At 36.0% G+C, this 13757-nt stretch overlaps 2 protein-coding genes across 10 annotated transcripts in view; one reads left to right on the forward strand and one right to left on the reverse strand.

Annotated features, from left to right (window-relative positions):
- Nucleotides 1–9918, forward strand: part of Hpf1 (histone PARylation factor 1) — a 30439-nt gene extending 20521 nt beyond the window's left edge. The window contains exons 7-9 of one of the 3 annotated variants that reach the window (XR_012441538.1): nucleotides 1870–2042; nucleotides 3935–4358; nucleotides 4444–9918. Coding sequence is in view for 2 of the 3 variants with exons in the window: in XM_020177596.2 (XP_020033185.1) it covers nucleotides 1870–2042; nucleotides 3935–4066 (305 nt within the window). In the remaining variant the exon portion in view is untranslated. Of the gene's footprint in view, nucleotides 1–1496; nucleotides 1627–1869; nucleotides 2043–3934 lie in introns of those variants that run through there. The other 2 variants (XM_020177596.2, XM_074054989.1) reach the window with 2 other exon arrangements.
- Clcn3 (chloride voltage-gated channel 3) overlaps nucleotides 8838–13757 on the reverse strand; it is an 83958-nt gene continuing 79038 nt past the window's right edge. For 5 of the 7 annotated variants that reach the window (XM_074054985.1, XM_074054984.1, XM_074054988.1 and 2 more), the window contains 2 exons: nucleotides 13473–13548; nucleotides 8838–11801 (listed from right to left, as the gene is read on the reverse strand). In XM_074054985.1, coding sequence (XP_073911086.1) covers nucleotides 11643–11801; nucleotides 13473–13548 — 235 coding nt within the window. In that variant the 3' untranslated portion in view covers nucleotides 8838–11642. The remainder of the gene's footprint in view (nucleotides 11802–13472; nucleotides 13549–13757) is intronic. The other 2 variants (XM_074054987.1, XM_020177590.2) reach the window with 1 other exon arrangement.

Raw genomic sequence — 13757 nt, forward strand, 5'->3', positions numbered from 1 at the left:
GAAGAAGACTTAAAACTTGAATGTGGTGGATGTGCTCACTGTAGAGGAGTGAATATAGTAATCTTAAACTGGCTGAGGCCACTATGGGAAAGGGACTCAAAAGTAGTGGTGAAGTCTGGTAAAGATGAACCAGTGGGTTGCAATACACATGTGCATGAAAACAACTGGGAGTCTCTCTGTATAGCTGCCTTTATCTCAAATTAGCAAAAACGCTATGTCTTTTTTATTATCTCTTATGTTTTCAACAAAACTGGAGAACAAGAGGGCGGAATAGGTTCTACCTGGAAGGGGGTATGGAGAGGGAAGGTGGCCCAAATAATATGTACACATGTAAGTAAATGTAAAAACGATAAAATAAAAGAAAAAGCATTAATTAAGTCAGCTAAAAAAGAAATAAAAAGAATTTTGGAGGGAACCTCATTTGTTTCCTAGAAATGACACTAAGTTTTCTGAAGTAGAAAAGGTCATGAAGCTTACTTAAAATTACTTAGCTTGTAGATTTCAAACCAATAAATATATCACTACCATTAATAGTTAGGAACATAGGGGTCAAGGTTGTTGTTTGTTCAGTGTGATACTATCAAAGGTGGGAAGGGGGACAAAACATAATTTGGAACCAGACTTAACAGCATATATTCTGCATGGCCATCCGTGGAATCAATCAAATGATACTCATAGTCTAAGGTTAAATATCCTAATACATCTTTTCCATCCTTGATAATCACATGCCTTATATTTGTAGTTAGAATACAGACATAAAATTTAAAATCGTTTCAGTAAAGGTTTAATGCTGCAATGATTTTTACATTGTTGTCTTTTTAATCACAAAAAACTAGGGATTTTTTGGTAAAGTAGGACAGGGCAAAGAAAAGAGTACATCTTATTGTCTGTTTGGATCTTTGTTTTAATCCAACTTCTAACATAGTCATGAATTAGTCAAGAGGTTGCACACTTTCTGTATTGGGCCATACAGCAAATGTTTTACATTATGTGGGCTACATACATTATCTGCTGCCTATTTATTTTCTAACCTCTTAAAAAGGCAAAAACATTCCTATTTTGAGGGCAGTTAGAAATGAGGCAAGCCAGGCTTTGCCACAATTTGCCTATTCCTGGATTAGCATACTGAATATTTTTGAAAGCTTATATGAAATCATGATTTGCGGTATTCAGGAGACTGAAGCAGGAGGATCTTGAGTTCAAAGCCAGCCTGGGCTACATAGTGATATCCTGTCTCAAGGAAGAGAAAAAATTATGATTGCAATTAACTCCATGGTAAAATAGTCACACTTTGCAAACATAAATCTTTGGGTTTTTTTTGATTGTTGTTTTTTGTTTTTTTGTGGTACTGGAGTTGTCACTCCAGGCTTTGTGCTTGTTAGGCTGGCACTCTACCATTTGAGTCACGCCATGAGCCCTTTTTGCTGTAGTTATTTTGGAGATATGGTCTTGCTTTTTGCTAATGCTGACCTGGATCCTGATCCTCCTATTTTAAGCTTCCTGCAATCGCTGGATGACAGACACACACACCATGTCCACCTTTTTTGCATTGAGATGGAGTCTTACCAAGGTGGCCTGGAACCACAGTCCTCCCAGTCTCAGCCACTCAAGTATCTAGACTTACAGGTATGAGCTGCCAACACCTGGCTCAAGAAATATTTTCCATTAAACCGTTTTTTTAAATGCTAAGTAGAAAAATTATGAAGTTACCCTTCTAAATTATAGCATGGCAGATTCGTGAATTGAACAAGTACAAAGACATATTAGGAAAAACCCCACTTAGAATGTTTTAACCTTTACAGGTTAATTATTACAATTAGATGATCTAATTGTAATAGATGATCTTTGTATATCATTGGTTTCTTTCAGCTGATCTTAAGAGAATTTGCAAAAGAATTGTTGAGGCTGCAAGTGATGAGGAGAGACTAAAAGCATTTGCTCCCATTCAGGAAATGATGACTTTTGTGCAATTTGCTAATGATGAATGTGATTATGGCATGGGGCTTGAATTGGGAATGGACCTCTTTTGCTATGGTTCACACGTGAGTAAAAACAAAAACCACACCTACTACCACATACAGACACACATCGCAGGGAACAGGCAGGATATGGATCCACCTTGTATTTTGAAGTGAACTTTTTGAAGTGATTTTTAAGTAGATGATTCTGAGAATATATATTTGAAGTCTATCTTGTCTTCTGGCAAAAGTGAATAACCAAGATTATTTCCTTTAGGTTTACATGAAAGTGCATCTATTAGACATGATAGAGGTATGCAGTTTAGTTTGGGATGTGTGTGTTGATGCATGTGTATGTGGGTATGTATACAACCATTCTTTGGTTTCATGTTACTTCTGTTGTGGTTGGGGTTATCTGCTATTGTGCTTGAATTCTTAGATAAATATGCTTTAAATTAGAACCTAGGGGATGGTAGTTTGTCATTATTTGCTCCTTAAATGAGAAAAATTTTCTTAGGAGCTGCACTAGTGCTTACTTAACTGTTGTTTCCTCAAGGTCAAAAGGCACTAAGGTACAGTGGCTAGAACATGCTTCTGGACTAAGTTGGTTTTTAAATCTGATCTTCCCCACCTATGAAAGATTAGGGAGCTTTTCCAACACCTTTTGCATTTATTTCCTTACCTGTAAAATATGTCCACTCATGTGTACACACTCAAAGACTAATTTTCATCTAAGCTACGTTGTAACCAAGTAACAGAGAGGCAGAGCATCTTGCCCAGGTTCACGCAGGTAATCTGGTTGTAGTCTCACTGTCTTAAGTCAGTAATTCCCAAACTGTAAAGTGTGCAGGAATCACTTGGGGCTATTGTTGAAATGCAAACTTATTTCAGTAGGTCTGTGATGAGACTTAACACTGCACATTTATTTCTGACATGCTCTCAGGTGATGGTAATGTTGCTAGTTTACAGACCATGCTGATGAACAAGAGTAACTAGTAGCTCACTAACTTTAGCAGGCATCAAAATCATCTGTAGGGCTTATTCCAAAGCAGATTGGTGCTCCTCCACCTCCTCTAAGTTTGAGTTCTTGGGTGGGTCCTGAGAATTTGCATTTACAATATAATATTAATGCCATTAGTCAAGATGGTACATTCTTAGAGACTCACTGTAAACCATATTACACTGCCTTTCTCTGCCTCCTTCAAGTATGGTTGTTATCAGTAAAATATTTGAAGAGTTTAAAAGCCAAAATGACACAGTCCTTGACCAGTCAGGACTGGCTTACTCTGCCAGAAAGGACCATTGCCATAAATAGAGCTGTAAGATGTGAACCAGCTAAATAGCAAACTTGATTGTGAGGTTTCTGTATGAGTAATGAAAAGGTTTAGCACAGCACTTAACCACATGCTGAATGAATGCTTTCTATTTATTAACCAAAGAACTGGGTTTTTAAAACTAGTAGATATATAATAGCACTGTAAAATTTAAGGCTGTAACTCTTAACAGGAAGAAAGTGGTTATGTGGTAGGGGCCGAGAGAATGAATAAATTTAAGGATTGAGTAGAGTGATGGTGATTTGAGACCATACATTCAGCATACATATTCTTATGAGATCTACAAGGAAAATAAAGCTTAATATCTTAACTGGTGGGAACGTACTGAAGAGAAAGACAATGTATTTGAAGGCATAGTTTGGAATAAATAAAGTTGATAAAACTTAAGGGACAAGGGAAGCTTAACATTTTAATTTTTATTATCTTCTGAATTTCCATCAAGGTATGCCATTAGTCCTTTAGAGATGCAGGATTCCTTCTTGAACAGAATACCAGGTGCCTGTCCCAAATTCACTGTTCATTAATTGAGAAAGTAGCTAAACAGTTTTGGAAGTAGGCTTTGTTAAACAAAGACCTTTTCAATGTATTTTCTCCTAATAGGGCATCTGCTGTATTCTGTTTAATGTTATATTCTTCTTTCAGTATTTTCATAAAGTTGCTGGCCAGCTTTTACCTCTTGCATATAATCTGTTGAAGAGGAATCTCTTTGCAGAAATCATTGAAGATCATCTAGCAAACAGAAATAAAGAGAGCACAGACCAACTTGCAGGATGAGTTTGCTTTGTTTGGTGTACAATATTTTAAAATGTTAGTATCAAACTTGTTTGGTTTTTTTTTTAAAGAATAGAATAAATAAACAGATGGAAACATTTACTAAAAACTTTCATAAGGCTCCTCTGACCTTTCTTGTGCGAATAAATGACAGTTAAATCATCTAATTGGTTGATACCCTGCATTTTGGAAGACAACTAAAATCACCCTGTGAATGTCACAGGAAGTCACTCTCAAGTGCCTTTGGATAACTATACTATTATCTCCTCCCAGGGAGTTCTCTCTTTCTATAAAGGTTAGTATCCCTAATCCAGAATTCCCAAATGTGAAACTTTTGAGTGCTACCATAATGCTGGAATAATTTTTGGATTTTGGATTAGGAATGCTCAAGTGGTGAAGACTGTGCAAATATTCCAAAATCAAAAACCTGAAATCTGAAACACGTCTGGTCCCAAGAATTTCACATAAGGAATGCTCATCTGTATTTATTGTATGAACAATTAAGAATTTGTTTCTTCTGAGTCTTGAGTTAATAACAGATATGGCTTAAAGGACTGGCTTTATGGGAGTGAGAGAGACACAGGACAGGTAAGCTTACATGGAAACTTATGACATTGTAACCAGTATTTGCAAAATACCGACCCAGGCCTACCAGAACTGCATTTTATGGTATCACCAGATGAATCAGATGTATTTTACCAATAAGTAGTCCAGTTATCCAATTAGCTATTGTCTAAAACAATTCTTTTGACTCGGAGTCTGTGATTTACCAATTAATACAATATAGTATATTGATACAGTAAATAGTAGTATAATACATTAGCTGTATGCCATTGGTTTAGATCTTAGTTTTCTGCTGAATATCATTGAGTTTTTAGTACAAATCATCAGATATGTGTGATTTACCAGATTCAGATTCTCCCTTAACTTGACAAGATACCCTTCACCTTAAAAGTTAAGAGCAAACAATGACATACAAACAAACAAAAATTGTCAATGGGGCCAAAGACCCTATAAGCATTTTCACCTTCATAAGAAATTCAAGATAGAAAAGCACTCAGGTCATCTGGCTTAACCCCCTGTGACTTAACAAAAGACATTTGTTGAATGGTTAGTAATTCTCCAGAGTTCTTACTCTGTCAGCTATCTCCTTAAAACAGAATTGAGGTACTTTATAAAATGCAAGGTTTGAGTACACTGTTAAAGACAGCACTTAACGATTAGGCCAAAAAACAAATGACCAAGTCCCCTTAATTTTGAATCTCACACTGTAGAACCTCTTGAAAGTTTTTCTCTTCACATTTGTTTAGCTTCTGAGATGCTTCCTATTTCTAAATACTGCCCCCAAACATGTTTATAAAATACTGATTATTCAAATTCAAGTATCTTCCATGAAGTTAGCTAGAAATACCAGACTAATTAGAAATTTCCTTTAACTTTGCTGTTTAGTGATCCAACAATCTTAAATGTATAGTGTGTAAAATTTTTAATGCTTGGTTATTAAATAATTCCAAAATGATTTATCAAGGAACAAATGAAAGGATCAGGTTTTCATCCATGTCTTACACAAACCTAGCATGAATGTGTATCTTCCAAGAGTTGGGTACATCAGAGCCAAGATAGAAATGAGACACTAATGGCAAGAATATGGCAGTTATGGTGCTAGAGATGTGGATCAGTGGTAGAGAGCAGCTGGCTATACATAAAGCCCTGGGTTTGATCCCCAGTCCTGCCCCCACCCAAAATAAAAAATGTATATGACAATTGTAATCTGGATAGTATATTTGAGAATAGGGTTTCTGGAGGGAGTTGAGATAACAGCAAATAGGACTTCTAGTCTCAAAATCTAAGCAGTTGTGTCAGAGGGCTAGTAGCATGCTAATAACATGTTTCAGAAGATGTGGAGGTACTGATCTTCCAACTACTGGACATTTTTCTTAAAGAGCAAGCCCCCTACCGTAAATACCAAACCTCCCTTTCTTACCCTTTTCCTTCTCAAAAGACATAGTCCCTTTAAACTTACTTTACTAAGTACCTAGGATGTGGTCACCCGGGCTATAGAACACAAGTGCCTAAGCTTCTTTATGAATAAAGCACCTTGACTCAATGAGAACTTCACAGAAAATCATTACAAGTTAGCCTCTTGTAGCTCAATAGTGGAATTTCTATATGACCTTTCAAATATACATGGAATAATACATCCAAGAAACAACGAAAGATATAAAATGATCTGGGAGACGTTAAACTACTCAGCAATGATGTAAGACCCTCACACTAGCTCAAATATTGATCATACTGGTTTAATGTCATTCTGTCCAAACTAGGATTATAATTGCTGTTAATATTGATGTGATGATCCTTTCAATCTGATCCCTCAGTTCCCTGACTTACTCTGTTTCAGTGATTTAGACTAGGGTTTGAGAAACCAGTACCTTGTTAGTATCAGTAATGAAAACCTCCCTAATCCAAATCCAAAGAAACCTATAATTATCACCCCTTTCCATCTTTTTTCCTCTAGTACTCCATTAATTTCTCAATCTTACTATAATTTATAATTACCTAGTCACTTCATTCTACCCACACCATTCTTGCTTCTTTCTTACCCAGCCTTTAGGTTCAATTCCCCATCATTATAATCACTCCTACATCATCTCTATTTGTTAGAACTCTCAGCCAAATTTATATATAAATTTGAAAGTTTTTCTCTTCACATTTGTTTAGCTTCTGAGATGCTTCCTATTTCTATATATATATATATATATATTTCCTTTTCTGAATACCTCACAGGACGAATTTTAACAGCTTCTTCAATTCTTCTGCCAATTTCTTGTCAAACCTATTTCAGTTAGGCTGTTGCTTGCCATCATCCCACTGAGCCTGCTCTGGTCAGTCATCAGTCATGTTCTCCTTGGTTAACTTTCAGCCCTCATTTTCTCCATCAGCTGTACCTTGAGATTCTCTATTCTTCCTTTAATGGCACTACTATTGGCAGTTGTCAACACCCAATCAATCCTTGCATCTTTTTTCTATCCATATTTTAAGTCCCTGTAATCTCAACCCAACTCAGGAAAATACCTCCCCTGTTCAATTCTTAGTCTGAACTTTTCTCCTGAACCTGATTCTCATATGCTAATGCCTACTTAATATCCCCACTTGGACATCTAAAAGGCATTTAAAACAAGGTTGAAGACAAAAATGGCTCTTTATATACTTACTAACCTATTCTTGAAGTCTTTCCCAACTCAGTCCTTGGCTAGTCCACTGTTCTTGTCATTACTGAGTAAAACCCTTGGACAAATCCTTGACCCCTCACTTACACATTCTTTATTAATCCATTAACATTCTGTCTGCACCACCTATGCCAGCTTTAGTCAGGTTCAAACCTCTACTGCATTTCACCTGGATTATCTGAAGAGCCTGCTAATGGTCTTTTTGCTTCCATCTCTGCCTTCTTATGATCTAGTCTCAACAATGGAGTCAGATCATTTTAAATCAGATTATGTCACTTTTCTGCCTGACTTCCCCTTTTATCTAGAATTGTCAAACTACTCCCTCCCCTATCTTTTCCTTATCATCCCTTTTCCCTCTTACCATTCTTCCAGCCAGTGACTGACTTGGTGTTCCTTGAACCTGGCTGAATAGTCTACTGCAGGATGTTGGTATATGGTATTTTCTCTTCTTGAACATTTTTTCTGAAAGTTCATTTTTAAGAATGATTTTTGTTGGTTTTTGGCAGTACTGGTGTTTGAACTCAGGTGCTTAATAGGCAGGTGCTCTATCACTTGAGCCACACCAACAACCCTTTTTGTTTGCTTTATTTTTTCAATCAGGTTTTGTGTTTTTTGCCTGGGCCACCTCAGAACATGGTCCTGATAACAGGTGCATGCCATCACACCAGGCTTATTGGGTGAGATGGGGCCTTGAACCACTGTTGTCCCAGTCTCTACCTCCTGAGTAGCTGGCATTATAGAAATGAGCCTCTGCACCTGGCCCAAAAACGTGATGTTTTTAGAAGAAAAATTATATGCATGAAGAGGAAAACAGGTTAAATGACAGACAATCTTAAAAAAAATTACTTTAGAAAAGTTCTAATGGAACTGCTTTAGAAGGGGGTGGTAAGAAACATTTGAATGAAATGTCAGTCTTTGATATTAAACTTTTAGTAAAAAGGAAAACACTAAAAGTCTGGGGTAGATCTTTTATCATTCATTTATTTGTTCATCCACTATTTATTGAACTTAATGTATTTTAGACTATTCTATGTTCTTGAAGTTTATGTTCCCAGTAAGAAATCTATTGTATGTCACATGGTGATAAATACATTAAACAAATTTTTAAAAAATGATTTCTGGTGTCACACACTGTAAGTGTACAAAATCAGGCAAAAATGCCCATCCTTAGTAAGAGTTTTTCTAATGGAGAATAACAGAATGAAAGTGTGTGCATGTACACACCACACTTTTAGAGGTTGATCAGTGAAGGCTCCAGGGATAAGAACAGTTGAGCAAAAACCTAAAGATAGGGAATGACATTTACCTGACAACTGAGGTTAGTTACCATCCTGTTGCTAACTGTATGTAAATCCAATATCTACTCTTCCTTCTCTGGCTTTTTGCTTACAAAGTACAGAAATGGCTTTTCTCCTGAAAGCAGTTTCTAATCGTCACACTTCTGAGGCTGGCTGCTTATGCCAGGCATATTGGTCTATACTCCACTGGGTGAAGCAGTACAGAAGGGGGACTGCTATAGGTGTAATTAAAGGTCAAACCACACATTGTCATATATATTTTAATAGAATTTTATGATTAACTCATCACAGTAATCATTTTTACTGTAATGATATGCAGCTTTACTACACTAGTATAAATAAAAACAGATAAATACAGCTCTAGGCAACATCACAGATTAACAAACTAAGCATTCTTCATGAACCAAAACTGAAAACAATTATTAATAAGAAGAAATGCTGACACCCTTGCCCATTCTCATCATACCTTCTCAAAAAGGGTACTCAAATAAGGCGCTACAATTATTGGTCAATTAGTTTGCCAATTAGTGAGGCACATATATTTCATGGTCTCCAGTATTTCATCATTTGGTTGAAAAGCAGACAAACCTCAATGTATTGAAAAGAAAAATGGAAGAGATTGCAATACCAAAGAAAAATCTCTCAATGCATTAAAAAACGGCACTTTTTCTGTGTATCAGCAGTAAGACACATTACAGAGAGAAATATACCAAAGAAAAAATTTATACTTTAAAAGACAAACCCTGCAATGTCCGTCTCTGAACCAAAATGGGTAATGAGAGTCTGAAATTAATAAGGAAATGGGAAACAAAATCCATGTGCATTTTAATGTATGAAAGTACCTGCAAAGAAACTGGTTTCTCCTTTGAAGACCTGTAACTCAGGACAAGCATTTAAATTATCCATCAGCCATGCTGAGGAATTCCTACTCTTTAACAGTGCCATGTGTGCATACTTGCAAATACACAAATAAAACTGAAGAGATACAGAACTATCATTTAGAAATGATTTCACTCTGGATAGCCAAAAGAACTTTGGAAGGGCAATGGAGAAAACTTGAAATCTGCCAAAGGAAGTAAATAATGAGGACAAAATATGAATTGTTGGCAGATAGCACAGCTAAGAATGTTTCATAAAATTCCTAAAATTTTGCTCATCTTTCAGTCATCCTAATATGGCTTCATGATCTTAACAGTCTTCAGGATCATACAGATGTTACAGGTTTATTATTATTAAGAACTAAGACGTGAAAAAGAATCACCTTCAAAATGTAAAAATGGCTCATTGCCAGTTGTGATCCAGAAAATGTCTGTTTGCAAAAATTCATTTTCCTGTCAAAAATGCATAATCATAGGATATTTAGTCAGTCTTATGAGTAAACTTTCTTTGCCAATAGTGAATGAAGACTGATTAAAACAGACATTTCCAAAACCAAAAATTCCCAACATACTTCAGCTCCAGTACATTTTAACTCATTCTGCAAAAATGTGCACTGTGGCTATTCAAGGCGTCAGGCGACACTTCAAATATAAGTGTGACCCACCCAGAGACGCAAAGGTTATGCTGAGGTTAGCATTTTAATTGCTATCTTTGCAATTTTATTGTTTTGTTTTTTTTTATTTTCTAAAAAAGGTTAACACTAACTTTTTGGCTGAACCTACTAAGTAATTTGTGGTGTTTTCAACTTTGCAGTTTGTGGGTCGAAATGGACAGGTCAGAAGACATAATCCAGGGGATGGCAGTGAGAGATCAGAAAATGGTTTATGTACACACTGATCATAGAGAAGTGACCACCTCTTCTTAACACCTTGCTCCCATTGTAAACTGTGTTCATACCTCCATATTTGTAAGTCTGAATTAGTCTATAAAAATCACATTAAAAAGGTAAAATTATTTAAATGCAATAGCAACTGATCTGTATTTTATAAATTTTAATCCATAAAAATATAAATAAGAATGGTAAATTTTTAAGAAAAGAAATATATATTTAGTGCAAGTTATGAATTACATTTCATCTTCAGTGTCAGCAATGAAATGAGGGAAGAAAATGACTGATCTAATTTCAAGAAAAAAAAATTCCAGTGTTTTAACATGCAATTAATACCAGAAACAGCTAAACAGAATACTTCCTTCTCTTTACTGTCAAAGCAGCAGCATTTTGTTTAATTATGCTGAACAGCACTTATATATCATAGCAGTAGTTTCAGAAATAGAAAATTTGCATAAGACCAGGTCACATTATTCTTAAGTCTCAGAAGAAAAAAAAAATAAAACTGTTTATCTTTTTCAAGTCAAGTTTCTTTGTTTTTGATTCTGAGCCACACAGCACACAAGCTGGGAGATTTCGTTCACACTTCATTTAAGATTTTACCAGTTTGGCCAGCCTTTGATGTGGTGTGTGCGCCCTGTTCCAAGCCTTTAGTGATGCTATAAACTACATGGTTAATGGCACAAGAAACACTCCCTTCTTGTGATGAAACCTCAGTAAAATCACAGTACATCTCAATATGAGAAAGGACTGCTTCAAAAGGGTACACCAATTTAAAGAGGCTTTGATACAACTTAGGAGGGCGGAGGGGAGAGAAAGAGAGAGAGAGAAAGAAAAGCTCTTCTGGAATGTAGAAAGGTAATGCTTAACTATTCAATTCATGAATTAAACAGAACAGTTCTGATAAAAAACGGCAAGACCTTGCAGTCTTAGAGATGGCTCAATTCAGAGTAATCCCTCCAGAAATAGGGACTGGTAACACGTCTTTGAGATGTTGGAGTAACAGGCCAGGTGCTTGAGGACTCCGGTGTCATCTCCGCTGGGGCTCAGGCCTGCGCCATCACAGTACATCCTCTGTGAACTCATCCAGCGCAGAACAACAGGAGCTGATTTGCTGCTCTTGGATAGACAGGAGAATACCTTACTCCTATTCTCTATTTCCTTTCTCTCCCCAATTTCTACACTTCACCAGCATTATTTGCAAACCACGTTGCAACTGCTTGGCTTTTATATTTCCTTTTCTTGTTTCTTAAGAAGGAAAAAAAGCAGATGACTCCCTCGGGTTAAAGAGTTGTGCTATTCAACAAATGAACTTCCTCTTCCATTTCCTCTCTCTCCTCATCTACAGGATTCAGTTGAACATTATTGAAGCGGGGTCTTGGTTTGCCGTCTGGGCCATATGACGGAGGATATCTTTTTTTGTTATAATGCCAAGGAGGCGCCTGAAAGGGATAAAAGAAAAGTGCTATTAAAATAGGAGGGAAAAGAAAAATGAGATGCTAAATCTATAGCTAAATCCTTTTTGTTGATAGGAATAGAGCAAAGCAAGCAGCCTGATTTTGTATTTTTCAAAAAGTTTTAAAATTGGTAAAGACAATAAAATTATTCAGCAACTATCCTTTATATTATTAAGGGCCCTTTCCACTGAGACTCTGAGGACTGCACACCTCACTGAAGTAGAACTAGTTTTGATTAATGTATGCCAACAAAAAAATGGGTAGATATATGATCAGGAAATATCCATCCCATTTGAGAAGGAAAATTCATTCTCATCATATTGAGAAAACAAAAAAAACCCTAATCAAATCCCCTCAATTCTTCACATTCTTGTTTAACTAAAATTAACCAATTTTAAAGAATTTAAGGATTGCCCAGTTGTTCAAGGATATTCATGAAAGTACATACAACTGAGAGAAAATATATATAAATGATCAATACAGAACTTTGTACTCCTGAATTTCAAAACCCCGAGAATAAATCTATAATACAACCTAAATTTCTAGCATACTTACTAGAAATGCTTTCTATTTTAATTTTTGCCCCCAAAAGAAGATATAGTGCTTTTATGAAAGTCTTAGGTGTTAATGCTTACATTAAAAAATAGGTGAGAAATCAAACAATCCTAAAACAATTATTATAGGTGAAGCAGAAGCAGAATGAATGAGTAGCTACTACATTATTCTGGTTAGTAGTTTTTTTTAAAAAAAGGATGCATGAAACACTTGTGAAATATTAGCATACAACAGGAATACATAATCAGTAGTGTACTTTAGCAAATGGGGACAGGTTCTACATAGGTATGACAATTGCAGGGCAAAATAATTTCAGGCATTAATTTCTAAAGCCAAACAATTTTTGTTATATAGTAGGATAAATCAAAGTTTTTCTGTAGTCATGAAACCATTAAGACATAGAGCCTGTTAAAACAAATGCATTTGAGCCCAAAAGCTGCTTATGGCATTCTAGAAACATCATACAAAAGGGGCACATACATGATCTATGTACAATTCACTAATAAATGGCAGGACACACATTCTGACTTTGTAAGTACGCAGGGAATAGCAGAAAAAGAACTAATGGCAGGATCACAAATACATACACAGGACACTCTACTTAGTGTGCCCACTGAAAAATCCATTTAACTGTCAGCAATTCTAATTGCTAAGCTCAGTTAAAATCACTAAGCTTAGATTTACCACAAGACTACCACAGACTAGGAAACAAAAAAAAGAAAAAGGGTTTGGGGGTCACAGGGCAGACATTTTTAACCAGTCAGGAGTCTTCTGAGACCGGTGAATCCGCTAGGGTAGACAGATTTGTCATGTTTACTTTAAGCATGTCCAATACTTCCTCATTATACCACCAAACTTTTTGCAGTTCTTTAATTGTAATGATGATTTTGATGAGATGTTAACTTTTGCTTACTTTCTATGAATGGAATTTTATAGATATCTAAATTTATCTCACAGATGCCTGATCAGACACAAATGTAATTGGCAGCATGGCAGGAGTTTTTGTTCAGCAGGTGTCTGGGAGAAAACTGAACAGTTCACAAGTTTCATGCCTCCTGACTTCTAAGGTGTCTAGTGAGGAGATCTGATATATCTAATCACCAAGGGCTCCACGTGCTGCTTTAGTTGCTCGAGATGCTCTAAAATGTTCTTCTTTGTGATGATCCCCAAGACAATCCTGAAACAGATTATTATGCTAATAACTGTGAGAAATTAAATCAAAAGAGGTTCCAATAATAGTGATAGAGAATGAGAGAAGAAAATAAAAACATCAATGTAAGACTGCTTCTCATGAACTTCAGGAAAATAAAAGGAAAAATGACTTAAAACTCTTAGGTTCCCTTGCATAAACTCTACTGACCTCAAAAGTGACACAATAATATTTTT

The sequence above is a fragment of the Castor canadensis genome, chromosome 14 (assembly GCF_047511655.1).
Source record: "Castor canadensis chromosome 14, mCasCan1.hap1v2, whole genome shotgun sequence".
Taxonomy (NCBI): Eukaryota; Metazoa; Chordata; class Mammalia; order Rodentia; family Castoridae; genus Castor; species Castor canadensis.